Source organism: Musa acuminata, chromosome BXJ1-7 (assembly GCF_036884655.1).
Source record: "Musa acuminata AAA Group cultivar baxijiao chromosome BXJ1-7, Cavendish_Baxijiao_AAA, whole genome shotgun sequence".
Taxonomy (NCBI): Eukaryota; Viridiplantae; Streptophyta; class Magnoliopsida; order Zingiberales; family Musaceae; genus Musa; species Musa acuminata.
The window spans coordinates 39,453,424-39,481,389 of record NC_088333.1 but is presented as its reverse complement, the minus strand read 5'-3'; the positions used below and the strand labels follow the sequence as shown (position 1 = coordinate 39,481,389).

General features: G+C 37.5%; 2 protein-coding genes and 1 long non-coding RNA gene across 13 annotated transcripts; 1 reads left to right on the top strand and 2 right to left on the bottom strand.

Annotated features, from left to right (window-relative positions):
- Positions 1 to 343: 343 nt before the first annotated feature.
- Positions 344 to 11,143, bottom strand: LOC103992469 (uncharacterized). 2 transcript variants are annotated; one of them, XM_009412173.3, is made up of 2 exons: positions 10,858 to 11,143; positions 344 to 3,163 (listed from the first exon to the last, which is right to left on the bottom strand). In XM_009412173.3, the coding sequence occupies exons 1-2, from the start codon at positions 10,862 to 10,864 to the stop codon at positions 1,053 to 1,055; spliced, it is 2,118 nt and encodes a 705-aa protein (XP_009410448.2). In that variant the 5' UTR covers positions 10,865 to 11,143; the 3' UTR covers positions 344 to 1,052. The 2 variants fall into 2 exon arrangements, with proteins under 2 accessions (XP_009410448.2, XP_065049009.1); XM_065192937.1 differs by having other exon boundaries at positions 344 to 3,151.
- A 1,798-nt stretch (positions 11,144 to 12,941) lies between these two features.
- LOC135679321 (uncharacterized) lies at positions 12,942 to 16,652 on the bottom strand. The gene is made up of 3 exons (XR_010515215.1): positions 16,317 to 16,652; positions 16,164 to 16,235; positions 12,942 to 13,208 (listed from the first exon to the last, which is right to left on the bottom strand). It is a non-coding gene; the product is annotated as an uncharacterized LOC135679321 (long non-coding RNA).
- A 3,442-nt stretch (positions 16,653 to 20,094) lies between these two features.
- LOC135679319 (CBL-interacting protein kinase 32-like) lies at positions 20,095 to 27,707 on the top strand. Of its 10 annotated transcripts, XM_065192931.1 has the most exons (17): positions 20,115 to 20,587; positions 21,565 to 21,655; positions 21,836 to 21,901; positions 22,027 to 22,221; positions 22,736 to 22,798; positions 23,381 to 23,452; positions 23,687 to 23,794; positions 23,882 to 23,962; positions 24,807 to 24,860; positions 24,952 to 25,077; positions 25,151 to 25,240; positions 25,409 to 25,531; positions 25,634 to 25,744; positions 26,091 to 26,204; positions 26,332 to 26,388; positions 26,474 to 26,548; positions 27,348 to 27,707. In XM_065192931.1, the coding sequence occupies exons 4-17, from the start codon at positions 22,051 to 22,053 to the stop codon at positions 27,438 to 27,440; spliced, it is 1,338 nt and encodes a 445-aa protein (XP_065049003.1). In that variant the 5' UTR covers positions 20,115 to 20,587; positions 21,565 to 21,655; positions 21,836 to 21,901; positions 22,027 to 22,050; the 3' UTR covers positions 27,441 to 27,707. The 10 variants fall into 10 exon arrangements, with proteins under 10 accessions (XP_065049006.1, XP_065049005.1, XP_065049003.1 ...); XM_065192932.1 differs by lacking the exon at positions 21,565 to 21,655 and having other exon boundaries at positions 20,115 to 20,543; XM_065192930.1 differs by lacking the exon at positions 21,565 to 21,655.
- The last annotated feature ends 259 nt before the right edge of the window (positions 27,708 to 27,966 follow it).

Genomic DNA, 27,966 nt, shown 5'->3' with positions numbered 1-27,966 from the left:
TATATATATATATATAAGAAACAACTCCATACCAATACCAATACCAATACCAATCACGTTGAAACATAATTTTTACATGAGTTGACACACAAATAGGGTTGACTAAAAAAATTCACGCGGAGGAGCAGATTTGCTTCGTGAAACATGCAAAAACGAACACTTGCAAAACAGCACTTCTCAAGAGAAAAAGTTCCTCCGGCCTTCAGAAACGAATAGCTTCCGCATCATAATTTACATTCAAAAATTACAGACTCAGATTAGTCCAAGCATCAACAGAAACCACCGTAAAACCAAAAACAGTCGTTTAGCAGTAACAAACAGAAAGAAAGGCTTCATCATCATGTTGATCCAGGTAAACAGTGTCACTATTCATTGAAATTAAACTTCACATACATTTACAGGAAGACGTGCTTGAAACTGGAGACGACCATTCGATCAAAGTCCAAAAGAATCATCCCAGGCCAACCACAAATCAGTGCAGCCATACACTATCTCAAGAACAAATTATGCTGATGCAATGAATCAGGAGAAACTGATGTAAACACCACACTGGGGATGACAAAAACCAAAATAAAAAATAAAAGTTACGTGAAAGTGCATAAGGTAGTTTGAGAACCCTCCATCAACCATATAGGCCAGAGTGAGCAGACTGATCTGATGACTTTGGCCTTTGGTCAACGAGGGAGACAACATCAGACATTTCAAGCAAATATGTGACGAACGGGCTGCGGACACCAATTGAGGATGGAACATCTGCAACCACAAAACAGCACAACCCAAGACTTCTTTGATAAATAAAAAGAACCTTATCATCGTACAACTTCCCATAGCAACCACAGCAAGAAACTTCTACTAACACTGAAGAACATGCAGCAAACCGCAGAAACCAAGTTTGAGGCCAAACTCTGGAACCTCGGTCCTCTCTGACTCAAGCATCAATTTTAAGACATCCGATTGCAGTAGCCGGTGGTTGGTGAGAAATCCTAATCCAGTGCCACGGTGATGTCACTAATACTCTTGCAGTCTACCCAATCACATGCCGCCACAAAAATCTAGTTTGAAGCATCAATTTCCTTTCCATGATCTTCATTAATGGTTCTTCTCAATCTTCTCAACCATATATCATAATCTATAGGATAAGGAGTTCTACATAACGTATCAACATAATCAGCAAAGGCTTTCAGCACAGCTGAGATATCCCCCAGCTTCTGCTGTATGACCCTTTTCGATAAAGACATTTCTCTCCATTGAAGAGCCACTTCAACTGAATCCAGTTCAGGGAATTCTCCACCACATGAGTAGTACAGCAAGTAGATCAGACTTTCTGCATCTGACGCAGCACACAGCTTACCTTCCTGTAGGGCATATGTTGAAGAAAAGAAAAGATTCATTGATGGGCGATCCCTTTCTTCAAGAACGGCATGACCCCACCCAATTAGGACAAAAGACGGATGCTTCCCATCATTGCTTACAAGGATAACATTCTCTGGACGGATATCACCATGCCTTATTCCAGCAGAAGATGCAATTGCAAGAGCAGATAAGCAGTCATGACAACATCTGAGAGCTTCCTCGGGACCAAATAAACCATTTCTCCTCATATTAGAAACAGTCTCACCCGCAGGAGATGTCACCAGGATTGGGGTACCACACCAAGGATGACCACAAGTTCTACCAGAAGCTGGTTTGTTGCACTTGCCAGGGTGAACCATTAGTCCAGATGCAACCATCTGGGGAAGATACTTGCTGGACAAACCTCTTTGCTTCATTAGATTCAATACCTTGTTCTGCCTCTGAACCTGGTACCACAGATCCATATCCTCCCATGCTGATTCCAAATGAGAAGGAACAGATCCAACATACATCATAAGCTTCTTTCCTGGTTGATTTGATTCTTCTATTGGAGTAACAATATAACTTTGAATATCACCATCAGTTATGACTTCATCAATCACAAATCCCATTTGATAGTCTAATTCTTCCATCCATAAAGCCGAACCTTTCTCTAGCTTTACAGTCTCTCTAGAATCAATCTTTACGGATTCATCCTGGACTTCAACAATTTCAGGTGAATGACTTTGTTGCTGGAAACGGAACAAACCAATACCATTAATGTGTGCATCTACTAACTGCCTTTCAGTTCTCCGATTCTGGAGACGAGAACTATGTCCTGTAGCCAAATCCTCGAGTAGATATTTCGGCATTCCAGAAAACTGGACCATACAATGGAAGGTTGCAAGAAGCACCTGTAGAGTTCCAATGTCACCCCAGTTGGCATTCCCAAGCTTGTTCCAGATTCGGTCAATCGTAGAAACTGTAACTTTGGCATGTTTCTTGATCCATTTGGCTGCACATTCATAGACATCATTACCATCAAAATTTAACTTACCAACATCACCTTCAACTTTTACTACACCACCATATTGTGAATCAACAAGGAGAACAAATACACAGTTTGAATTACGGAGCACATTACTTGATTTGCTAAGGCTTCTAGCTAACAACACACGGAGAGCAAAGAAAAGTGCTTCCCCAAGGACAGATGGAGAAGGCCGCTGATCATTCTGCATTGAAATCCCAACATCGGGCCTCAGCAAAGCTAATTCAACAATCTGATCCCATTTCCCACGTAAGTCCCTACTATTTTTCAGTAATATGGCAGTTGCACAAATACCTTCAAGCTTTCCTCTGGCAATAGCCTTTTCAGCAGGATAAAATTTCGAACTTGTGCTGTGTATACAGGCTACTGACAAAGGCACAGGTTCATCATGACCCCAAAAGGTCTCCCACAATCCCTTCACACTAGCATGTAGGAAATCCTCAATAGCAAGATGGGCAGTCGCTTCAACAGCATCAGATGTCGATTCATAAAGAGAATTGGGCATCCGTATCAACTGCTGAAAAGAAACACCTTCCAGTGCATAATCAAAATTCTGGATTTCTGTAAGTTCAAAGGGAACATCTAAGGTAGGCTTCCTGAATTCTGATTCCTCAGATATTCCTGAAAGCCAGTCTTCAAGGTTTGCTGTCAGAATCTCACTATCCACAAACTTCCGAAGAAAATCCTTGCAACTGGAAGATGACGAACCCCTTGAACGACCCCTTGATGACACACTAGATCTTTTTGGACCAGACCCAACTGAATTCCGGTCTGGGGACCCACCTGACAGCTACACACTGTTAGGAAATGCGTAAAATCTAAAATGAAAAAGCAAAAGTAGCATTTCCAAGAACCAATAGAAATGGCTTCTAGAAGAACAGTAAATTATAAATAATGACAGCACGTTATAACATATAACGCTATCCAGACTATCACAGTCATGTTAGAAGAAAATTTATTAATACACTAGAGTTCAAGAAAATTGACATAAACAGCCTACCATAATGAATCGAGAATTCAACTTTGCACTCATTATTATTATAATAATGTACAATCATAGACAACAACATTAACAACAACAAAACTGTAAGTCCCAACTATTTGGGATCGACTACGTGGATCTTTTGCCGCCTTGAAATCGGTAAAAAATCATATGTTTAGTTAAATTATAAGTACTTAAATCTTTATTTATAGTTTTTTTATATCTTACATTGCCTCTCCTCATACTCCTCGTACCACTAACAATAATCATTTCACAGTGTACAACTTAACCATAGAAAGTATCGTTTCTTGCTCTAGAACTAAACAGACATGCTGTCTACACAAAAGGGCCTCACTATTTGGTCCACCTTAATTAGGGTGGTAAACAAACATTAACACAAACGTATTTGGAATCCACTACATGCATTAATGAATCTTCTATACAAATAAAACTCTTTGGACCAGGTATCCAACTGCATGGTAATATATAAATCAGGGTTTTAAAAACCATTTATACAGAATCGTACGGGCCGGTACTTGTTGGTCTCACCACAAACCCACATGTGGACCATTGATTTTCCTCATGTTTCAGTTTTATGCAGCTTGACCTCCCAATGCAGTTACATTACTGGGCATACTACCTGGTTTTAATGGTTAAAACCAAGGATACTGAAGCAACCTCCATCATTCTTTACTTTTTCTGACATCTTTTGAGATCCTTTTTCTTTCTCTCTCTCCTTTTCTTTCTTTTTTTCACATGATCCCTCTTTCCACTCCGCCTCCTTATACACCCCACTGCCTCACCGCTGCTACCTCATCTAACCTGCTACATCACTGTCTGAAGTCATCACTTCTTCGTAAGTGTCATCACTTCCTCCTCTGCCTCCTCCACCTTCTCTTTCGCCTTCTCCTCCATCTCGTCTGCCTTCTATGCTACTCCCTTCCCCCTCCATCAATCCCCCTCTTCCGCTTCTCTTCCTCTCCTCTTCTCTCTGTTTTTCTCTTTGGTCTTGATGGTAGCAACCAATACCATGTGTAGGCACGTTGGTTCCAACCACCAAATGATAACGTAAGGACTGAGATTTTAAACATTGATATAAACTCACAAAAGGGACAAGATCCATGTGAAAAAGAATGGAATGGTCCACAAGTAATGGAAACCAGTAAGGTCTGACAAATAGGGGCTCATAAGAAAATTAGGAGCACAGAAAGAAAGGAGAATATATGCTCCCATCCAAACAAAAGAGAGGACCATTCAATATCAAGCCACAAGAGATCAAACAAAGGCACATTTCACGTTTAAAGAGTTTCACTCTGATAACAGCCTCTTTAACAAAGAACATTTGTGAAGCAAAAAAGACAAAAAAATGCATAGACAGACTAATAATCAAAATAGAGAGTTCCAACATATCTCCAGCATATAACTATGTGCATTTCATATATTAAATACTAAGAGGAGAAGAAAAAAGGAAAATACAAAAAAGTTCAGAGAAGAAATGTTTTTGTGCTTCAATAATTTCTCTGTCCTTTTACATGAAGAGATGTTGCTAACCAAAGAACAACTTATTTCCTTCTACACAAGCAAATTATTTGCTCATCCTTTGTCCTCCATGTTCAACTCAAGTCTGCCAAATATAGCTCTCTAACACCAAAACTCTCTTTATGTTTCTTGGTTTTTTCTTGACATGTCCTAAAAAAAATTTTAAAACCATAACCTTCAAATTGTATACATGAAAAAAGTTACCTTGAGGAAACCTTACTTATTGTTTCATTTTTCTATTGTCAGAAAGCCTAGTTAGTGACCATGGGAAATATCATGGGTGATATCTCTATATATCCCAATGGCAATCACTCAAGCACACTTTTGGTAATTCAACAGACATTTGATCTCGTATCATTCACTTTCATTTCACATGTCTATTAGTAGATAAATGTAGACTAGCATCGTTTGGAGAAAAAAGAACTTCTGGTCCAAGCTAAAGTCATTGTTTTCCTTCTTACCTACTTCTCAATTGTCAAGCAGTCAAGAAATTGAAGCAAAAAATCATCCACTCAAAAGTAACCACTTAGTTTTGGAAGCTTCAAACAAAATTCCAAATACTAAACGGACTAGGCATCCAAGCAAAAATCAGTACCAAACAATATTGCCATTCATTATTTACTTACGTAATACCAGACAATACAAGCTGCTATACCTCTCAGTATACAAGTATCATACCAGTCCAACACCTGCTATCCCTCTCAGGCATACAAGTATCATACCAGTCCAACAAGGTGTTGAAACAAGCATCATATTACTGACAGGGGTATATGCTAAGTACATAGAAAGATAAGATCAGCAATGATGAGTTGTCTTACAGGAAACACTCTTTTGTAAGCTAATAGATAGGGCATACCCAATATGAGGCTCCCACCAATGCTGGGACTGGGAAGGATCAATATACATAACCTTCCCTTTAAATATTTAAAAAGGTTGTTTCCATGACCCGAACCCTGGTCTTCCAATTTGCAAAGGAGCAACCTTACCGTTATATCAAGGCTCGCCAAAGCAGCCTTCTTTTATAAGCTAACAGATGCAGGAAATATATCAGCCATCGAAAGGTTCAACTTCTCCCGTAAAAATAATGAATGCTTAGCTCTCATATCCAGTGATTTAAAAAGCGCTAGGAGCTAAGGTCCAAAAATGCCCGAGGCGCTAGGCGCTCGCCCAAGCGAAACAATACGCTAAAATATAAAAATATATAATATAATTAATAAATATAATTATTTAAATAAAAATATGATATTAAATTAAAAAAATCTTACAAAATCACAATATCACATTAACAAAAAAATCTCAAAATTCAAAACAATAATAATAATTTCAAATAAATAAAAATTAACAGTATTAAAATCAAAATAATATATTATTAATCTAATAAATAAAAAACTATTGTTACTAGTATACAATTAACAATATACTATCAATAAACTGTTAACAATATACTATCGATTCGATGTGAGAAGAGGTAACCCTGAGCAACGGAGACGAAAGCGGGAGCGGGAGAGGCGAGCGACGACAGTGGCAGTGGCAGTAGCAACGGTAGCAGCGAGAAACGACAACGGGAGCAGGAGTGGCGAGCGACGACAGTGACAGCAACAATGGTAGCAGCGAGAAGCGAGCAGCGGGAGAGACAAGCGGTGATAGTAGCAGCAGCAGCAACAGCGGGAGCGGCGATAGTGGCAGCGGTAGCAGCGAGCAGCGACAACGGTATAGCGGCAGCAGTAGCAGCGACAGCGACGAGCAGGGTTAGGGTTGGGAAGTTGCAAGAGGAAGGTTGATATCGGTCCTTTTGTTGGTTCGATTGAACCAACTAAAGCACCGGAGACTGAACCAGACCTAAAATGCTAGTTCGGTCGCTTGGTTTAACCCAAGCGCTCGCCCCAAGCACCCGGCGCCTGGGCTCGTGCGAGCACCCAGGCGGCGCCTCTTTGAAGCGCACCGCCTGGAAATGAAGCGAGGCGCTCGAGCCTCGCCTAGCCCGAGCGCCAAGGCAAGCACCCGAACGCCTATTGAAATCACTGCTCATATCAAAATTATTAAATAATGTCCAATTAGAAACCTTGTTTCAGAATGGTTAACAAAAAAATATCAATATTTTAACATAAAATAAGGAATCTCATTGCCTAGAAAAATATAGCTCTCATATTGTCCATGCTCAGACAATGTCTAATTAGGAACCTTGTTTAAGTACAATAACTGAAATATATCAATAACACATTAGGTTAAGAAAGTTTGGAATCATCATCATACTTAAACCTCTTCAAAGTTTACACGTATGAACTTAGTTTAAAATTGAATCTGAAATTTGGCTCAATCTCATAATGCAACTCCATTTCCTAGAAGCTATATGATCAAGGACTAGGAAGGATTCAAATCCAATCAGATAGAGGCCGATTTGGTTGAAACAAACACTGATTGGTATTTTCATGTTATAGAAATAGAAGAAAATGGTTTGAGGTGACGACTGAGGAGACCAGCCAGACAACAAACAAATTTGCTCTGCTCAAACAAATCACCTAAATAAAAGCAGTAATTTCCCAACTATTTGGTAATGGCAACATGGATCTTCTCCCACCACTTAAGTTTGTTTAGAATAATATCACTAGTCCAACTAGGACAAGTCTGATCTCCTATTATTGTTTATAGTAAGGTGAGGGTGAGCCTTGACAAAATGACAAGGATAAACCTTTTTAAAATGGATGACCAAGAATCGAGTCATGAGAAAAATCTTGCTTGGCATTAAGACTACACATCTTAATCCTCCCCAGACCCAACGTCATCATGAGCCTCACTCATTGGGCCTGCCTCTACTTCTTCTCACACAGCTAATCTTAATCAACTGATCTCGTTTAACATATGTTTTTTCTTGAACCATGTTCCTTCTGTCCTAAATGGTTTATCTTTACTTATTTCTATAAGGGCTACATTTTTATTCTATTTTTTTCTTGGTAAACCCTATATCCATCTCAATATCCTAATCTTAGCAATACTTATCGTCCAAAATCACTAGAGAAACTAATGGCAGTCAAATCTAGCATATTTACTTGATTCTTGCCTTTTGTTAAAAGCAAAAGAACAGTAAAGGAAATATGCTACAACAAAATCAATCATTGTAAGAGGGTACATCTATAAGTCTTTTCATTCATGTAAAGAGGGGAAATGCAAACCAATTGCCAATGAATTACTAGAGTAAAATGTAGATAGATAGCAGTGCACACAGTCTTATTAGCTTGTAAGAGCAAAATGTAGATAGATAGTAAAAAGCCTCTCATTTTAAATGCTACAGTAGAAAGGAAACTGCATGAAAATTGCCTGAAAGGAATAATAACAATATGAGAGATATTAAACAGTGAATGAAAGTTAACTTAAGCCATGACTCTAGTTCTTCTAACTTTTTATACATTAAGATAAAGTCTACAAAAAGGTGAAAACAAGCCAGCCTCTTTATATTAACTAAACTAGCACCTATCAACAAGAATACACTATTAAAATTTAGCACTCAATAGATGTAGGGGTGTTCATGATCATGAACCAAAATCACCAAACAAACAGGAAAGTTGGGATTGGCAGAGTTACAAATCAAACTTAAACTGATTTAATCACTTAAACATCCTATCAGTTCAGTCTACATAGTTAACCGATTGCCATAGACTACCCCTCTTGACCAGGAAGGAAGCCATCAAAATTGGCCTCAGATGGGTACTGCAAGCTATAGAGGAAGGGAGGGGGGAAGACTCACCTCACTGCTTTGATTTTTTGGGCCATTCAAAAATCACCTCCATTTTATCAGAGATCTTCTTTGAGAGGAACAATCAAACAGTTTGAGTCATCCTTCTGCGAGAACAGAGGGAGGGGCAAAGGAGACTTTTGCCTCAAAATTCCCTACTATCATGTTAGTTTCAATGAGATCTTTGAAAAGAAGCAGGGAAGCACCATCGATGGACTGATGCAGGCATAATACCTTCAAATTTAAGTCCTTCCACAGCAAGCTTTTCAAGCCCATGTAATGAAATTCTGTTATAAATTTGTTATAAAGGAGATCCATGTAAATTTGTCAAAGATAACCCATGTACAATGTGTTCTACAACCGAAAGTACGGGTGCAGCTCCTATTGGCCAACTCCAGTTCAACCCTAGTCCAACCTAACTTTTAGTAGAGTTTGAATATAATTTCATGGGGTAGTCAGTTGAAGTCAAGATATTAACAAACCAACTAAATTTGTGCAGGGATCAGGTTGCACTATCGCGCAACCCGAGCAACCCAATTTAACTTATATATCAATTTAAATACATACACTAAGGACACATTTGACATTGTTTATGCTTTCCTAAAAAATATAAAAATATTATTACATTATGTTTATGTCATTGTGCACATAGAAATTTGTTGGCAGTAACCATGTTCATGAACAGAAATTTAAAAACATGTTAGGTAAAAACAACATTAAAGTTTTTTTTATTTATTCAATAAAAATCATAGTTCTTGGTCAGCACAAATGTAAGGGCTTATCATTTTCTTGTATAATCATTATATAAGGTCATTAGTGTTTGGTAAGTACAAAAGTTGAAATAAATCCATTTCCTATCATTTTGATAGTTATAATTCTGGATACGATTCTCAATTGACATAATTCCAACCTAGAAAGCATTTAAAAGAATGATGGGAGTTCATCCATCCTTGGGAATCAAATTGTTTTCTATGAACACTACAAGGGACAACCAAGATGTCCCTCCATGACATGCAATCAAATTGGGAAGTTTTCATTCGAGCAATACTATTTAAAAATCTTAAAAGGCAGAAAAACACTTTCTGCTACTGTTAATTTTGGAAGTGGAAGACTCTTATCAATCCATTACAGATCTGAATAAAATGATTTTTCTGTATTGGGACAGGAACCGCTGATTGAAAAGACTTATTTTTCTTACATTCAACTTCTCTTTCTTACAAAATACTTTATCTTTCTTCAAGGGATGCGCTCTCCACTATGCCGCCAGAGACACTTCCAAACCGCCATGCAAGCTTCTTTGAAAAAACAAAAATATGGTTCTCAAGAATTTTATTTAAATGTATTTATGAGTTGACTTTCAAAAATAGGAAAAATATAAATTAAAATTTTGTGCCCAAATACATCAAACATTTCAAACCCTACTATATTCCCATTAATCCCATAACACAAGCCCCTTCTACTCCTACACCATTCCTAAAGCTTAACCCTTGCAGCCAAATCTCACCTACTGCCCCACATCTACTCGTTAATTGCACCTCCCACTCTTCTAATTATTCTCCACCATAGTCCACCACTTGGTTCCCAATTCCTTGTCCTCCTCTCCAACATTGTTCACCATGTTCTTCCCTCCACTTATGAGCTCTCTACACCACTACAATGGTGATCAAGTTCTGAGATGTAAAAATCAAGATCAAGTATCACTTAGAAATTAAGTAATGATATCTTGGTCTCCCATGTTGATTTTATAACAACTAAATTTTCTTAACACAGTCTTTCTGATTCGTATTATTGATTCTGGTTTCTTTATGATGTACTTGTGGAGACCTTCCGTAGCTACTTGTGTGCTTTCTTGATGTAAGGGTTCTTGTTAGGCCTGAGAATGGATCGAGTAGAGAAGAGATTAGTCAGGGCACATGTTACGAAGAAAGACGAGAAAGTAATGCATTCCGAGATCATCATTCCATAGAGTCAAGAATCTTGATTACGAAGAACGACGCAAAGGTAAAGTTACATCCGAAACAAACAAACCCTAGTTTCCGATCCCAGCAATCAGTGACCTTCAGACTCATCTGAACCCTTATACCCCATCTCGAATCGACAAATTTGCATTCCCGGCTTCGAAAATGAAAGGATCACAAGAAAGCAGCGGATCTCACAAAGACCTAGAATTTCCCCTCCAAATGAACAATAGAACTGAAGAGACCGAGCGAGAGAGCGAGCGCTTACCTTCCATTTAGGAGGGGACGAGGCGAAGACAAGACGGCTGATTAGGGTTTGAATCGCAACGGAGAGGAAGAGGAGGAGCGCATTCGTCGCCGTCGTCGTTCAAGAAGTAGTAGCAGCGGCGGTTGACACGCGGTTGTTGGGGTTCCTCTTCGCTCTTCTTTAAAGCCGCCCTCTCTCTCTCTCTCTCTCTCTCCTTCTCTCCGTCCTCGATCTCTCTTCCTCTCCTTTCTCCCCTTCCTTTTCTTTTCTTCCTCCGTCGTCGTTCGTCTTCTACTGTTTAGTTGTACTACATGAGTATTAGTTATTTAAGTCTCTCTTTTGCGCTCGCTTGGCTCTGTGTATTGTATTTGCACGCAAGAGAATATACCTTTCCACACGCTGCTTCCGCACCCATCTCGGCTCACCACCTTGCTATCGATTGGACATTGCTCATGGACCCCGCCGATCCCCCTTCTGGAAGGTGGGTACCGGCTAAACGGGTAGGCAAAGCGTTGCCTCGTTTCTCGGTCGCTCCGTCGCCGTGGCTCGTGACCGACCTGCTTCCATCTTTTCTTTCCATGAATTATTGGGCGACTTCAAGCGACTAACGGAAGCCTGATTTCTCATATCTGAAACGGGACCCACCGGGGACGAGTTCAGCCAGCAATAAGGGGACAGGTAGGCGGGCGGGTGGGAGGTGGACTGCAGATGACGACGGATCGAGACATCCACGGGGAGCCCGACGCGATGAGGTCCGATGCGATCGAAACCCACCCATCAGCACCGTCCAACGGAAGGGGCCCACGAAAGACCACCACTCAGATAGAATCCCACGCCGCAGCTACAATCCAAAAGGGAGTGGTAAAATGACGACCCCCCGACACGCCGACAAAGCAGTGGTCACAAAAGAGAACGTTCTTCCCGCTGGGGTTTGACTCCGCCTTCATCATTTCCAGGTTTCTTTTTTCCTCACCAAATACAAGTCAATTATTTCAAGCATTATTGCACATGCAACATTTTGATCTCCACCACACACAGGAATTATCATGGCAGGGAAGAGAAGGTTGCCTTTGTTTAATGCATAAAGGGAGAACAGTAGGAACAATTATTGACTTGGCCAATGTAAGTGCCACTGAATTCAATGAAAGAAATGTGCATTTATGGACAAAACCTTTTGGTCATGGGGTCTGAGCCCAACATTCTTCATGACTGTTGTAATCCTCAGTGCCATTTTTACTCCTCTACATCTATTTTTGCATTTTTCTTCTTTTTTTTTTCTATCAATATCATTTTAATTTTTTCTATAGCCATGATTTCGCTCTGATTCCATCTTAATTGTAATTTATATTTTCAATTATTTTGATTTTTATTTTTTTCGGTGCGGCGATTAGCATCATAAGGGCTTGTAGCTTGGGAGTGATACAATGATGAATGCTTTGCTGGGTAATGATAAGAACATTAAGAATTACCTTCCTTGTTGCATGCTGGGCATCAAAGTGTGAGGACTTGAGAGCAACCAATCCACATCATGTTGTTGGAGGGCCATTATGAGATCAGGGTGGCCTCTTTTATCAGAGTTGGAATGCATCAGGTGACTTGTGATGATATGTAGGGAAGAAGATGGTTTGACTTCATGACTACAAAGGATAAACCAAAGCAATTTTTCTATTGTGATCATGTGAAGACAATGTTGCTGATGTTCTGCTTTCTTGGGACATTGTCTGATATGAGAACAATATAGAACACCTGTTTGCAGTTTCTATTGAACTCACTGAGAACCTTAAAGGCTTAAACACCAAGCAAGGTAGTAAAGCCAGTGAAAGCAACTCATGGCAACCAGCAATAAGATAAGATATTAATGTGCCCACATAGATGATCACTATCATGCTGATGATATGAGGAGGCATGGATTGCATGATAGCTAATTAGTTCCTTTTGTGGATCACCAACGATATATTAAGATGCCATTGATAGGGGTAATATTAATCCTCATTTAGGACTTAACATGTAAAAAACAGCTTGACTATTAACAAAAATGAAAATAACCCAAATTTGTCACATTAGCACAAATCGAAACCGAAAAATATTCAAAAAATATTCGTCCTATCCTTAAACAGTTAGAAATTCTCGACTATAAAATAGAACTCAAAATTATACATGTCTCTCTAGATACCGTCTTTAAATCTTATTTTAGGACTCACTCTAACTTAGGTATCGGAAACACTCCCAACAAAGGTCAGGCTTTACTTGGATATTTGGATCGTCAACCTATCCTCTTCTTTTGCCCTCCCCTTGGCTCCTCAAGATTCATGCTGGAGATGATCCTCAAATTGCGTCAATTTGAGGTTGACAGCTGAATTCTGGATTAACAGCTGTGAGAAGGACAGTAAAGTGAAGTGTCATCAAATTGAAGTTAAGGTGTGAACTGGCACCATATCAGTAGATTAACATGAAATTTAGTGCTGGATTCTACAAAAGCAGGAATTTGATAGATGGAAGGTTAAGCTTACTGGTTGACTTACTTTAGTTTAGGATTACAATTATTCAGTGACTTCATATGATACAAAGTATAAGAATTTATGCATGTTTTGAACTCAAATAAATGTCAAAAAAGAACAAAAACCAATACTCAAACATACAGAAGTGGAAATTCTATATTTGCTTTGTGACTTGAATTTCTGATGCTACAGGAACATGGGTTTTATTCAAGCACATCTGAAAAGGACATGTGACCACAGAGAGGGGAAAGGAAAGAGTGTGCTACATAAATGTAACCACTAGTTGATTGTCAAGAATGCATAGCTACTGTAGGAGCTAGAAAAATGTCATTTAAAAAATTAAATAATTTCTTTTCATTTTCACACTGACAAAAATTTTAGTAGGGAGAGTTGGTGCAGAAACCTTACATGAGACCATGAATATCTAAGCTTATCAAATGGCCTATAATTCTTGAATCTATACTCAAACCAAAATTACTATAATCTGACAAGAAATCCCCATGTTACAAGAAAAATCATCAGTGCTATCTATTAACATACATTCTTTGTAAATGTGCCAACAATTATATATGAGATTAGTCAAATACAAGTTCAAGAGAATTCATCATACAATCAATGCCTAAGAAAGCTTTCCAGTCTAATATTTGATCTATGTGCCTTAAAGTCTCTCCTCTTCCAGGTCACTGTTCTTTGTTTCTTTGGTCACCCAAACTTATCCGGCAATTGAACTCAAGGCACAAATTAAAGAAAACAATCAATCTGGAAGGGTTTCTGTATTGACATCAGATCACCTATGTGGCAGTGACTGGTACAATGATAAAAAGGTGGAAGTACCCACCACCAAAAGAATGAGCAATTCAAACCCAAAAAAGAAGAGAGAGTACAAAAAGTAGAGGAGAAGAAAAAGTAAAGAAGATAGAACAAGGAAAAATATCAGAGAGTGGGGTTAGAGGTGAAATATACTTTGCAAGCTCATAATCAAAGATAGTAAACATTGCAGTTCTCAGGTATCCTCCAACCAGATGACTGATAGCTGCAATTTCCATGAAAAAAGAAGTTTTCCTAACACCACATCCATTGTGGACTATTTGGATTGGGAATCATATAGTTCCTTTCTACATGTGCAACAACAGGACCATAACAATCAGAAAATGTCAGACAGTTAACTTACCTGTCATTCATACTTTGTATTGAGTACCAACATTAGCATGATCAAGATGACAAAGCAAAAAAAGGCTCAAGATAATTATATGCAATTTAGATTTGTGAACCTGATATTGTGAAAAATCAGATGGTACAAATTGAGATCATATGTACAGGTGCCATTTCTGGTAAACAAGAACATCATACAATGAAGAAAACTCAAGGTGATTTCAAGTCCTATGACAGCTTATGGAGGTGGATATCCAGGCAAGAACAAAGAAACCAAGAAATGGTGCACAGAATACAACTTCTAATTTTGACAGTCAAAAACAGGTCTCTGGTATACCTACTCAGACTCTGGACCAATTTGCATAGGGAACAACACAATTAGAAACATTAATTTTCTTAACTTGGTTTTGTTCTCCATTGAGCTAGCAAGAGTAGTTTACACAGTTCCCATGGCATCCAAGGTTTTGGAGCAGTTTCAACATTCTGGATCAAAAGATAAACAAATTAAGAGGATTAAAATGACTAAGATATCCTTCGAGAAAATTACGTAGCAGGCACAAATTACTCATTACCTTGATACAAAGAAGTTAATTCAAATGGTGTATTCTGTGCATGGCAATGGTGTATTCAAATGTCATTTCTGGATATTTGATTATTTTATAAATTTGAATTAAATATTGACTCTTCTTCTAATAAACAAAGAAGTTAAAGAATGCATGGAAAACTAAACCTAGATGAGACTAAAAAACTATGATAGAACATATATTAACAACCAACTTCGTAATTAATTAATCAAATTTCTTTAAACAAACTATATTCAAGTCTAGTTGGATATTTGTCCTGGAAATGAATGATTAAAGAAAGAAGCAGCACAAACTCTACTAGTCAGTTTAAATTAAACCTTCTGAGTATAACCAAGCTAACCAGATTAGCCTTTTTTTTTGGAGTTTAAGTTGAAGTTTCAAAAAAAAAAAAAAAAAGACTAATACACACACACACACACACACACACACACACATATAACAGCCACTTCCTCTTAAGGATCCTCAAAAACTAATCTTATTAGAATACAGAGAGCAAACGCTGATTGCTGCAATGCCATACTGGAATTGCAGTAAAATAGAGACTAATGCCATTGAATTCATTTATTCTTTCCTATGTCAATGCAATGTTGAATAATTATGCTATGAATTTTAGATCCACATGGCCTAAAGGTTATTGCTCTTTGATGATGCCTTGTTCTTTCTGCTGTGGTTGGGCCAATGCTGGGTTGCACAATGCTCTCTGATCAACACATGCAAGTTTTTCATCAATTTATGAACTTTCGACAAGTATTAATAAGACAAAGGGGAGCTCATACCATAGGTGCCCACTTCATGAAAGTAGGTCACTGATCTAGAAAATTCTTAATCAAAGCACTAGAGCTTGGTAGATCCATAGTTAACAAAACCAAGGCAATACCATATCTAACAAGAAGTGAGCCTTTTCGAAAGAAATTTTATACTCACATTGATTGAGCTAAAGACCGAATATTCATTGCCAGCAATATAACATGTTCAAACATAAGGCTGATCAACTCAGATCTAAAATTAAGTGAAACTATGGGAAAAGGTTGTAAAATCAGACACTAAACATGATTCTTAAGATAAATATACAACATAACAAGGAAGTATATACCTTAATAAGCATCCAACCTCCAAGCTGAGATAAAAGAAGAGAGAATGACAACATGGCAACCCCAAGTTGACACTGTTTCAAAAAATTACTAATTTGAGTTTGTTTTCATTAAACCAATTAAAAGCTTATGAATTGGTTTCAGTGATGTTCCACCTGTGTGGTCCAATAAAAGATAGGATGCCACATTGGAATTATCTCATAAAGAAGGTGTGCCCTCCTGGTCTCACGGGCACACCATAAGAGGGTTGAAACGAATTGGAACCCACACATTTTGTTCCCTATTCCCATTCAGTTTAGCCCAGCAAGAACTATCGCATAGAGTGTGGAACTCCTCAAAGCAACCAAGAAAGCTACTGATCGTCACTAGAAACTATTTGGGGGAAGAGACAAACAGAATCGCGTGCAGCTTACGAGCTCCTACATGCTGCCATACGGAAGAGGAGAGACACAGCTTACCGTGCTGGTTTCCTTCGTCCACGACTCTAAAGTAGGGAAATGATGCATCAGAGGGACAAAGGGAGGATGAAAGTGGGCGTTACGTGTGGATTTGGCTCTCCGTTCTCTCGCTTTCGTGCCGAAAGGTGGAGGGGACGTCCATTGCTGATGATTCTGTTCGGGACCAAGCAGCGGTAAATCCGACGGCTCGGGTTATCTTTAGAAGTACATCCAGCCGTCCATTTTCAAAAGACAACAATCTACGTAAAGAGCACCCCCGCGCGGCCGCACAAATCTTAAAGCAAGTACATGCAAGAAAGAGACGATTCCAAGACGGCTGCACAGATCTCAACGTTATCTATAGAGGCTTCATCATTTTTCCCATTAATAAGTTAGAATATATTTAAAATATATTATAAATAAATAATATACTCACTGTATTCATATTATATATATATAAATTTATCTGATAATATTTTGGATCCTCATCCATTAAAAAGTGGATCTGACATATTATTATTTGACCAATATTCTATATTTTTAATAAATAAGTATAATCCATCATCATCATATCTACATTCAATTATTAATATGATATATAACACCAATAGACTAACTAATATCTTAGAGTAAGATTTGATAAGATGAGATTTCAAATCCTCACCAACTTGATAGGTGGATGTAATACATTACTATCAGACCAATAATTTTAGATCTCATAATATTATTTTAACCAAAAAGTTTACAATTTGAATTAAATAAACAACTAAAAATCTAAACATAAAATATTGTTTTTATATTGATTTCAATTCTATCAGCTTGCACACTTTGTGTTGCTGAGGATATATATATATATATATATATATATATATATTTCACTGTCCACAAAGTGATATGAGAGTGTGCCATGTACTGTCTCCGGCTATTGATTGATTGATTGATTTGATTGAACATACATTTATGTTTATGACGGTGAAATACCTCTCATGAATTGATAACACAAGGTTGCTCCAATCTTTTTTGTCCTTAATACTATATTTCTTTTAATTATATTTTTAATCAAAATATCTATTTATTATATTTTTTTAGATTTTAAAATTAAGATTGATTAAACTAACAACAGTACAATGAACATCTGAATGTTTCAACATAAATATAATAATTATATTTAGTAAATAGAAAGGACATAAATAACATAAATAAATGAAATGGCAATATGCATTAAAACACTAGAAGATCCACTGATCACTGAGAAATGAGGGCTATAAGAAGTCCACTATAATGATATAACACTCAAATAGCACAACAAAACCTAAAAAGTAAACTTCATTCTCCAAAATTACAACAAAAAATCTCAATCTCCAAACACTCATAAAATAAAAATTCTCTTTTGAAAACAAAAATTCTTTCCCAAATATTTATTAAACTTGATTTATGCTATATATATATATATATATATATATATATATATATATATATATATATATATATATATATATATATATATATCACACCCATTGGAATGATAAATCACTTCTTATGAGGTTAATCAAACCCAATCAGTGAAACCTAGTGATCAAAGAGAAGCATATAATTCAACAATACTTGTTTCATTTTTAAGCAAAACCAAGTGATAAATAGATTAAAAAAATATAATTAAATTAGGAAACAGACAAATGCAAATATGGCTACTAAGTTGCTGAGCTTGTAATGGAGAACATGACATCAACATATTCTAATGACACAAAACTTAGTTTGGATGTGTCCATCTAATTACTCTACTGATCACTTAGCTCCATGCATAGCATGTGTTTAGACAAGCATAATGCTAACCCAATTCAAATGAGTGAGATGACTGAAGCCTAATTGGTCAGCTATTTATTTGTTTAGCATAAGGTCACCTTCAAACTTAGTTTGCCTTCATTGGCAGACTGCATCCTTATCTCCTCACCCAAGTAGGAGTTCTTTTGCTGATGACATGGAATCAAATTTTTGACAGATAGAGCCAGACCTGATTACTGCTGACTTGCATAATTGCAGTTGTCCTGATCAAAACAAAAATATGACAATAAAATCAAGTTCTTCAACAAAGGCAAAGTATCCACTAGTTCTTTCTAGCTAGCATTTTTTTTAGTTCAAATAAAAAATCTGAAACAATTCAACATTATGCACCATGAATTAGGATTTGCTTGTAAAATACCATATCTATTTTAAGATTTTGATGAGAAAAAGAAAAAACATTCTGGAGGTTACTTTAATAGATTCCAAGAGGTTAAGAGAAAAATTCAGAGACGACGCATATATGATTATTATATATACGGGAGAATTTTGTTTGGTTATTACATATGAAATTTCTAATTGGAGTTCTATTGTTGATTTTTTTTATTTTCACCCAATACTTTTGGTGGTGACATGTAATCAAATTTTGGACAGATGAGAGAAAAATATGGCAACAAAATCAAGTGATTCAGACATGGTAAAATGATTTCTAAGTTCTTTAGGTTGTGTTTCCTTTTGATTACTGTGGTTTTCAGAGTTCGGATGGGCTCTCTATGATGTCTCATGAGTTCCACGCCATATGCTCTGTTTCTTCTTCAGACTTCTGTGCAATCATGAGCTACTTTTCGTACTGATTATTGATAATTTAATTTGACTCCCAAAACATGTGACACTAAATGACTAATTAATGACAGGTATCTTTTGATTTTATAATTGTCCTTCTTTTCATGTGACATGTTACTCTCACTGTTCATCCCAAATGTTTATGATTCGATGAATATATATATATATATATATATATATATATATATATATATATCATTTAGCTTATTGATAAAAAAAATAAAAAATCTAAATTTGAGTAATTGGTTGGTATAGTGTCATTTCTTTCGACCTACTATACTAAGAGAAGAAAGACGAAAACAATAGAGGAACAAGAAAAAAAAGAAAAAACCAAAATGATGGAGATGGCTCGCGAATAAAACTAAAATATTTATTTTTATTCGGATCAGATCATATGAACGATGAGTCTATCTACCGATTTATGTTCGGACCAATAAATACCAATCAATAATAAAATAATATTTTCAGTAAAAATTCTTAGATCATCATGATTATTCTTTGACATTAAATGATATTTATTTTGTGCACGATCTGATCTACTGAGCCATGAATCCAGTAACGACAAACATACCTGAATGAATCCATTCCCACACCTACAAAATCCATCTCTGGATCAGTAGTTACTTAGCTTTGATCAAAGTCAGTCTTCTATTTCATAAAGATTTGGTCAACAGAGAAGAAATCATTGGCAAACAATTAGCAGTCAGTGAGACTGATTGGAACCTGTCACAATCAAATCCATGGTCAGCTGGGATTCCTAAATGGCTGCATGAGCTGTGGCCACTGAGAAATCTGAGCTACCAAAACGCTCATCAAGCTTTGAGCGGCAGTTGAGCGCTCAATGTTGTAACCGGCAGAGGCAAGAGGAGCTGAGAGGCGCCAGCCATGCGGATGACACTGTTCTGGAATCGTGCCAGAACTCAGTGCAACGACGCAGGAGAAAAGACCACAAACGACGAGGTGAGGTGAGGTGTAGAGTGACAAAGGGAAGGCAGGTCTCTGTCGCCTTGTCAGTAAATGTCGAAGGTGGTGGTGGGGATGGGGTCCTGTGGCCCCATGACTGGACCTGGAAGCAGGTGACAATAAAGATGGTTTGCTCTGCCTCGGGGTGGGAGGATGGCCGCTGCATGATTCACCCTCTTCCTGGCCTCTGCTTGTTCCACTGCTACTGCGGGTGCTGGGTTTCTACCACCTGCACCAACCAGTTCCCTTCTTGTTTTACTGTCAGTGATCTGCTGCCCCATTAATTCGTCCCGCAGAGCTCCCGAAAGCCGTCATCAGATTGCCGGAAGAAAAGATCAGCTGCTGTGGTTCTCTCTGCAGGTGGCCAAGGATCCTCTGTTCTTCCCTTTCTGGATAGTTAGTAGGCCAGTTTCCCCCTTCCACCACCACCTTCCCCTCTTTCTACCTGCCTTTGTTCTTACTGAAACAGTGGATATTTGATTGATTAAGCTTATTGCTATTTGCTTTTCATGTCAGAAAGATACCTCAAATATTTTGTGCTTTTCTCCTTGATCAACTGGTGTTGATTGCTAACACTAGCTGTAAAGATCAAAACTTTCTTGCTTCTCCCATCATGTGATGATATAAATTTGGAATTTTCATGCAAAAGGAGTGCTTCCAATATGTTTCCTTTATCAGCTAATGCAAATACAATCTTTTCCGTGGGAGCGACTTTTAGTGGTCATCCTTTGGTTCGATCTGAATTCTTTAAAGGGCTGATTCTCATGTTCTGCTTCGATCTGAATTCGTGGGTTTTGGTCTTTCTCTGCTCTTTCCTCTTTTATCGGGGCTATAAAATGTCTTAAGGTCTGAGACATTTTTGTCACGTTTCTGCTGTTGTAGCTACCTATTTTTATAATCTGATGAGGAGGACTTCCACTTTCTTCTGTATTTATCATCATCTCTTTCTGGAATTTCTATTATTTACTTGTTTTTGGTAAATCTTCTGATCTTCTTTATCTGTTTGAATCTCTTCTGGTTGTTCTACTACTAAACTGACTAAAGAACTTTGGCAACTGGTAGAGGTGTAATATTGATATAATATACACTGCATTATTAGCTTGTGGTAATCGACTCTAACACAATTTCTTTGTTTAAGAAGCTGATATTTTCTTCTTTATATGAGTGCCATGTCTGTTGAACAAAATTATGAATATGAAAGTTTCACATTGGTATGTGGATTTCAATATTTTAATACTCATATCTGATAACTTTGAAGATTTCTATTCCTGCTTCTTGAGCTTGATATCTTTGGGTTTTGAATACTTTTCTCCAAGAGTTAGACTTTCAAGTCTCTTGGTCATGTAATTGAATTTTGGATTAGAATGTTGGATCTTCTCAGGTGGTTGCATGGTGAAGCTTGAAGCCAGAAAGTCAACTCCTGCATGTGACATGTGTGCAGACTCTTTAAACTGCAAATTTGAGATCAAGAGGTTGAGACTGTCTTATGTAAAAATGAAGAAAAAAGGAAAAACCTTAGCTGGTTCAGTAGAAATCAATTATTTATAGTTTTGCATTAGGCTTACTTTTCTCTTCTCCTCTTCCAGCAGTTAAAGCTTTCTATCAGACAAACCTTTTGCTCCTTCTTAACATTAGTAAGAAACTTGATGCAGATATCACAACCTAGATATGAGTTCTGGAAGAAAACAGAAGACGTTATCAGAATTTCCAACTAAGAGGTCCTTTATCTTCTCTCGTTTGAAGCTTTCCGGGCATATGCGTTTGATTTTAATTGAGATCAGGTACTGACTCACGGTTGGAGAAAGCTTATTTCCCGAGCACCTCTTGATTACTCACCAAGTAGGCTCTAGAAGAGATCAAATAAGGAATGAACACGACTAAGGTGAAGCGTCGAGTGGGTAAATATGAACTCGGACGTACAATTGGGGAAGGAACATTTGCAAAAGTTAAATTTGCGAGGAACGTTGAGACCGGGGAACCGGTTGCTATCAAGATCCTTGACAAGGAGAAGGTTCTCAAGCACAAGCTGGTTGAACAGGTCCTTTCTAAGTTTCTGTAAAAATTTATACTTCAATGCAGCTTTTCTTATTCCTTAGGCTTGCTTAGTTTCTTATTAATATGTGATCAAATGCTTATTCCGTATCCTATATCAAATGCTGCTGAAGTTTGCTGACTTTGAGATTTAAATGCCAAAAGCAATAGAGAGCTGATGAATCCATGTATTCCTCCAATTTAACTTGCTCATTGAGAATGAAAGATGAATAACTCCTTGGAACTTAATAGAATGAAAAAAGAACAACTCCTAGGAGCTTGATATCCTCAACTGTTGATACAAGATTTCGTGCTAATTTAAGATGTAGGTGAGTCTTGCTGCATAAATTCATAAAGTTGAAAGTAGGATCAGTGTTGTACCTTTCTCACTTACGAAAATTTTTGTTTGCTTTCGCTCCTAAAGGAGCCCGAAAAGAAAAATAAATATTCTCATTTGCTGATATACTTTGATTCTTTATCTCCAAAATCACCTTTTTGCTGATATCTAATTCTTTTTGCAGATTAAGCGTGAAATTGCCACGATGAAGTTAATAAAGCATCCTAATGTTGTTCGCATATATGAGGTTGTTTTCAAAGTCTTTTACCTGACATTTGGTAGTCTTATGTCAAGTATAAGAAAATAAACAGATAACAACTCTGACTAAATGATATGTTCTTGCCAAAGATAACATGTCACTGAGCTGGAAGTTTTGTCTGTGTTTTATCCTATTTTATTTCATGACTAAGCTGCATTGATTTGGTGACATCTCAATGTATTCTGATCAATAACCAACATTTAAAAGACTGAGGTCTAAACCCACATTTCATCTCTCGATACCAATGAGGTTCAAGTTTGCACATGATTTCCAATGGGCAAATGTGCCACAGAAAAGAAGCAATTGAGCCAAGAAGATCTTTCGAGTTGTTTGGCATTGTATAGATATTGTGATTGTGCCTGCCTTGTCCTTTCATGCTATGTTCGTTAACTATGTCTACCATGGCACTGTTGCCTTTTCTAATAATTTGACATAGCTGAAGCTGAGACAAATTTGAACTTATGCAGTATATTTTGAAGAAAATTTTACTTGGTATTTTCTGTTGATATCTATTTTTGTATGTGTTGGTATGCCACTCTTCTTCGCTGATGAATGCTTCTCTAATTTCAGGTGATGGGGAGCAAAACAAAGATCTTCATTGTACTTGAATTTGTTACAGGGGGAGAGCTCTTTGACAAAATAGTAAGATCTAAATTTGATGCACATTTAAGAGAAATTTCTTCTCAAGATCTTATGACATGCATATGCATCGATTTATCATCTTTCACAAATATATAGTTTTACATATACTGCATATATAAGTGTACACAGTGTACACACATATATACACATTTACATATTTCTTACTTCTAGTCTCTGTTATGTTTGCCACCATTTTCTTCTCCGTTAATGTTCCTTAAAAATAAAATAATGAAGGCAAACCATGGTCGCATGAGGGAGGATGAGGCACGAAGATATTTCCAACAACTAATCGATGCTGTCGATTACTGCCACAGCAGGGGAGTCTACCACCGAGATCTCAAAGTAAACTACGTGATCCTAGATATCCTTATGATGTTAAACTGCTCAAGGCTTTGAACATTAGTGATTTACTTAAATGCATTTGTGCAGCCAGAAAACTTACTACTTGATGCTTATGGTAACCTGAAAGTTTCAGACTTTGGATTAAGTGCTCTATCTCAGCAAGTCAGGGTAATCGCAGAGTAATCAGTTGATAATTTCTTGATGATGTTCTAATTTGTGATCATTGCAAAGACATCAGAAGCTTTTCACATGTTCATCTTCATGTAGTTCAATTTGATCAAAGCAATAACATCTTCTATAAACCAAGTGATATTTATATTTTGGAAAAGCATTTGTGTGGAAGATTTACCAAGCACTGCAGATCTACAATGATCACTATGCATTCTTTACCTATGTAGAGTTGAGTTTGTATCTTATAAGTAGGAGTAAGCCCTCAATCCGACCGATTCAAAATCAAATAGTGGGTTCTGAAAGGAAGGTCGAATCCACTGAATATGATATACAAAAATAAGACAAAATCTGAGAAATAGAAATCGATTGTTCTAAAGCTCTCTTATTTCTGTATCTAGTTAACATAAAACACAGCACTTTTAACAGTAAAGCATGCTTCAATTTGATTAACAATATAAAATCATTAAATTTGTTGAATTCAGTGATGTACCTTATTTGAGATGGCCTTACACATAGTTTAATGCAGAATTTTTTGTGCACTATTCCTTTTGTTTTGTTTTGGCGAACATGCAAAACTTTATCAATTTGCTCAAGTTATCAGTTTAAGATCCATCATACTTACGTTGAGAAAATGACATTAAAACACATGTCGGTGCATTCGACAGAATTTTGCTCTCGCGCTAACTAATTTTGTGGTCCTAAATTCCTAGACTTCATGGAAGCAGGATGCAAGAACAATGATAAGCTCAATTCCTTGATTACAGCCTCTGATATATCTTCACTGTTATTAGTTCCAGAGACTGATCATTGACCTTCTGATCTCAATGGTGATTCTTCCCAGGATGATGGCTTGTTTCATACTACTTGTGGCACTCCAAATTATGTTGCTCCAGAGGTGATAATGACTGTCTGATGACAATGTTTTCTGATACATCAATATACATAAACCATGTTTGACTCGAAATGAAATTGTTTTGTGTCATCAGGTTCTCAATGACAGAGGCTATGATGGAGCAACTGCAGATTTGTGGTCATGTGGAGTCATCCTATTTGTTCTACTAGCAGGGTACTTGCCTTTCGAGGATTCTAATCTCATGATCTTGTACAATAAAGTGAGCATTATCACCGTCACATAGAGCTTCTGCATCACATTGCATAGGATGTGAACACTCATTTGACATGCAGATTTCGGCTGCTGACTTTACATGCCCACCTTGGCTTTCTTTTGGTGCCATGAGACTGTTGGCAAGAATCCTGGACCCAAATCCAATGACAGTAAGTGATTCTTCACAAACCACAACATGAAAGTTCTAAGAAGCTAGATTTGACCTCCCATGGCTGTAGATTATGTGTTGGATTTTACCGTGTGCAATCTGTTTGTGCCAAGTATTTTCCCCTTTTTCGAGTTTTAACTTTAGTTGCATGATCTTGTTTCATCCGCAGCGTATAACTATTCCAGAGATATTGGAGGATGACTGGTTCAAGAAAGGTTACAAGCCTCCAGTATTCAAGGAGAAGTACGAGACGAGCTTGGATGATGTGGATGCCGTGTTCAAGGATGCAGAAGTGAGTCAAAGACGAGCTTCTCCGATAGTTCTACTACAAGTTTTCTTGTTGTATTTGGTCAAAGCCATCTGCCATATGAAGCACATTTGTGTTCTGTTGCAGGAACATCACGTGACAGAGAAGAAGGAAGAGCAGCCAACAACTATGAATGCCTTTGAGCTTATCTCGATGTCAAAGGGGCTTGATCTTGGCAATTTGTTTGACACACAACAGGTTAACATGTTGGACTTTAGTTCATTGGCATGCTTCTGGTGTTGCAGCTTATTTGTCAAGCTTCTTGTTCTTAATTCCTGACCACAATGTATCATAGATGGGGTCAGTCAAGATTCACGATCTAATCCGATGGTTTACCATTACACAAAATAGGGTAAATTGGATGGTACACCCAGTATAAGGGTTTCACTAGCCTGTAGAGGAGATATAAGTCCTGTACCATGCAGTTTATATTTTGTTTTTCAGTTTTTCTTAATTTTTTAAAAAATCAGTACCGATCGTTATGGTATCAGTCTATGTTTGTGTTAGACTTTACGGCTACATTTGCCGTTCCTCTATGCAACAGGAATTCAAGAGGGAAACAAGATTCACATCAACATGTCCAGCCAATGAAATCATCAGTAAGATTGAAGAAGCTGCAAAGCCTCTTGGGTTTGATGTTCAGAAAAAGAACTACAAGGTGAGTCGGTCATATATACGACTTTGGGATCATATTAGTAATCTTATGAATAAACTTTGTTCATAACAAGATCAAGTGTTTTGAACCAAATACTACCTTGGAATTGAATTCTGCATTGCTTGTTCAGATGAGGCTGGAAAATGTAAAAGCTGGGAGGAAGGGGAATCTCAAAGTTGCTACTGAGGTACCTCAAGAGATGCATGGTGTTCTTTTGCTGAGGGACTACTACCAGATTCCTTCTTGCTAATGCTTGCCGCATGAATTCACAGGTATTTCAAGTGGCTCCATCTCTGCACATGGTTGAGGTAAGAAAAGCTAAAGGAGACACTCTGGAATTCCATAAGGTACCAAGGCAAACTTCATCTACTTCTTTGGCCATTGACATCCACACTCATACTGTTTGAGCGTTCTCGTTGACAAAACAATGAAGAGGTAGTGACGCAAAAATACTGATGCTAAGAGCATTAATTCGGAACCATCCTAGCTCAGTGACAGGCCTCCTCTTCATGATTAGCATGAGCTTGTTTCTTGAAAAGGAAATGAAGTTCCCAAGTTAAATCTACTTACTAGTGGTGACTGATCAAAACACCACTGACTACATGCGGCACATATCTTTATCAGAACTACCACGAACACACGACCTTCACAAGATGATAAACCTACGGTGGTTTATGGACCAGAACAAAATGCTTCTCTTAGTAAGGATAACTAGCCCAGTCTAAGATTCACTAAAAGGGTCTGTATCGCTATGATCATATTTGTGTATATATCATGGTAATGCAGATAAAATAGACCTGAAAAATACACATAAAATTCACCTCGCATTCTGCACGGTTTGAGCATTAAAACAGAACCTACATAGACGTAGCATGCAAATACTATGATTCTTATCGACCTGTTACAATTCCCTGCAACATTATGAACTGAAAACGGCACGAAACTTACATAGCTTAAAAGTTGCTTCTCCTCGCATCACATCCTGAGTCTCCTATGCTTGTTGAATATACTCAAGCATCAGGCAAAAGTTGCCAAAATCTGGTTGACCAACACCAAGCACAGTTATTGTTCATCTGCAATAATGTCTTTTGTGCTGTTTGTTTGAGCAGCTTGGCTGATAGGTGAACAAAATTTTTCTATCTGCAGTTCTATAAGAATCTCTCCAACAGCCTCAAGGATGTTGTTTGGATACCTGAGGAGGATGTGAAAGACCAAGCAGCCCAGAGTAAGAACACATGAGCATCATCTCTATTCTGTCATGGGCTGTTCTGCTATGTGACTTCTTCAGTTTTCGTAGTCCTCCTGTGTGATAATAGCTGCCATGTTTCTCTTTGCAATTCTTTTATTGCCTTGAGCCAGTAGCCATTGTATCAATAATGTTGGGAAGGAGCTGCCTCTTTTAATTTCATTTGAAATGGTGCAAGGAATTTAGTTGCAGAAACAATAAACTCCTTTCTGCCCCCCTCTCATTTTATGGATTCCAAGTCAGCTTCATGGGATTGCATAGGCTTTCTGGTCCAATTTAAAGGTAGGAGCTCACCTTTGTGATTCTAAGTGGTGATGCTCTTTGGAAATGTGGATTAATCATTAGTGATTTCTTGATGCATAGGTCAAAAGAGGATGAGTGTTGGAGTCACAGAAACCTCTGGAAATGGTTGCATGCGGCCATCTTTTTTTTTTTGTATGGCTGTGCATATTGATCTTTTTAGACTACGAAACACATCTATCTCCAAATTCATTGCAATGATAGATGCAAGCATAATAT

What these genes read in the sequence shown, in the direction of transcription:
- LOC135679319 (XM_065192932.1), top strand. Translation starts at nt 22,051, where the DNA reads ATGAACACGACTAAGGTGAAGCGTCGAGTGGGTAAATATGAACTCGGA. An exon ending in CAAATTATGTTGCTCCAGAG is followed by an intron (nt 24,861 to 24,951) that starts GTGATAATGACT and finishes TTGTGTCATCAG; the next exon opens with GTTCTCAATGACAGAGGCTA. An exon ending in ATCTCAAAGTTGCTACTGAG is followed by an intron (nt 26,389 to 26,473) that starts GTACCTCAAGAG and finishes ATGAATTCACAG; the next exon opens with GTATTTCAAGTGGCTCCATC.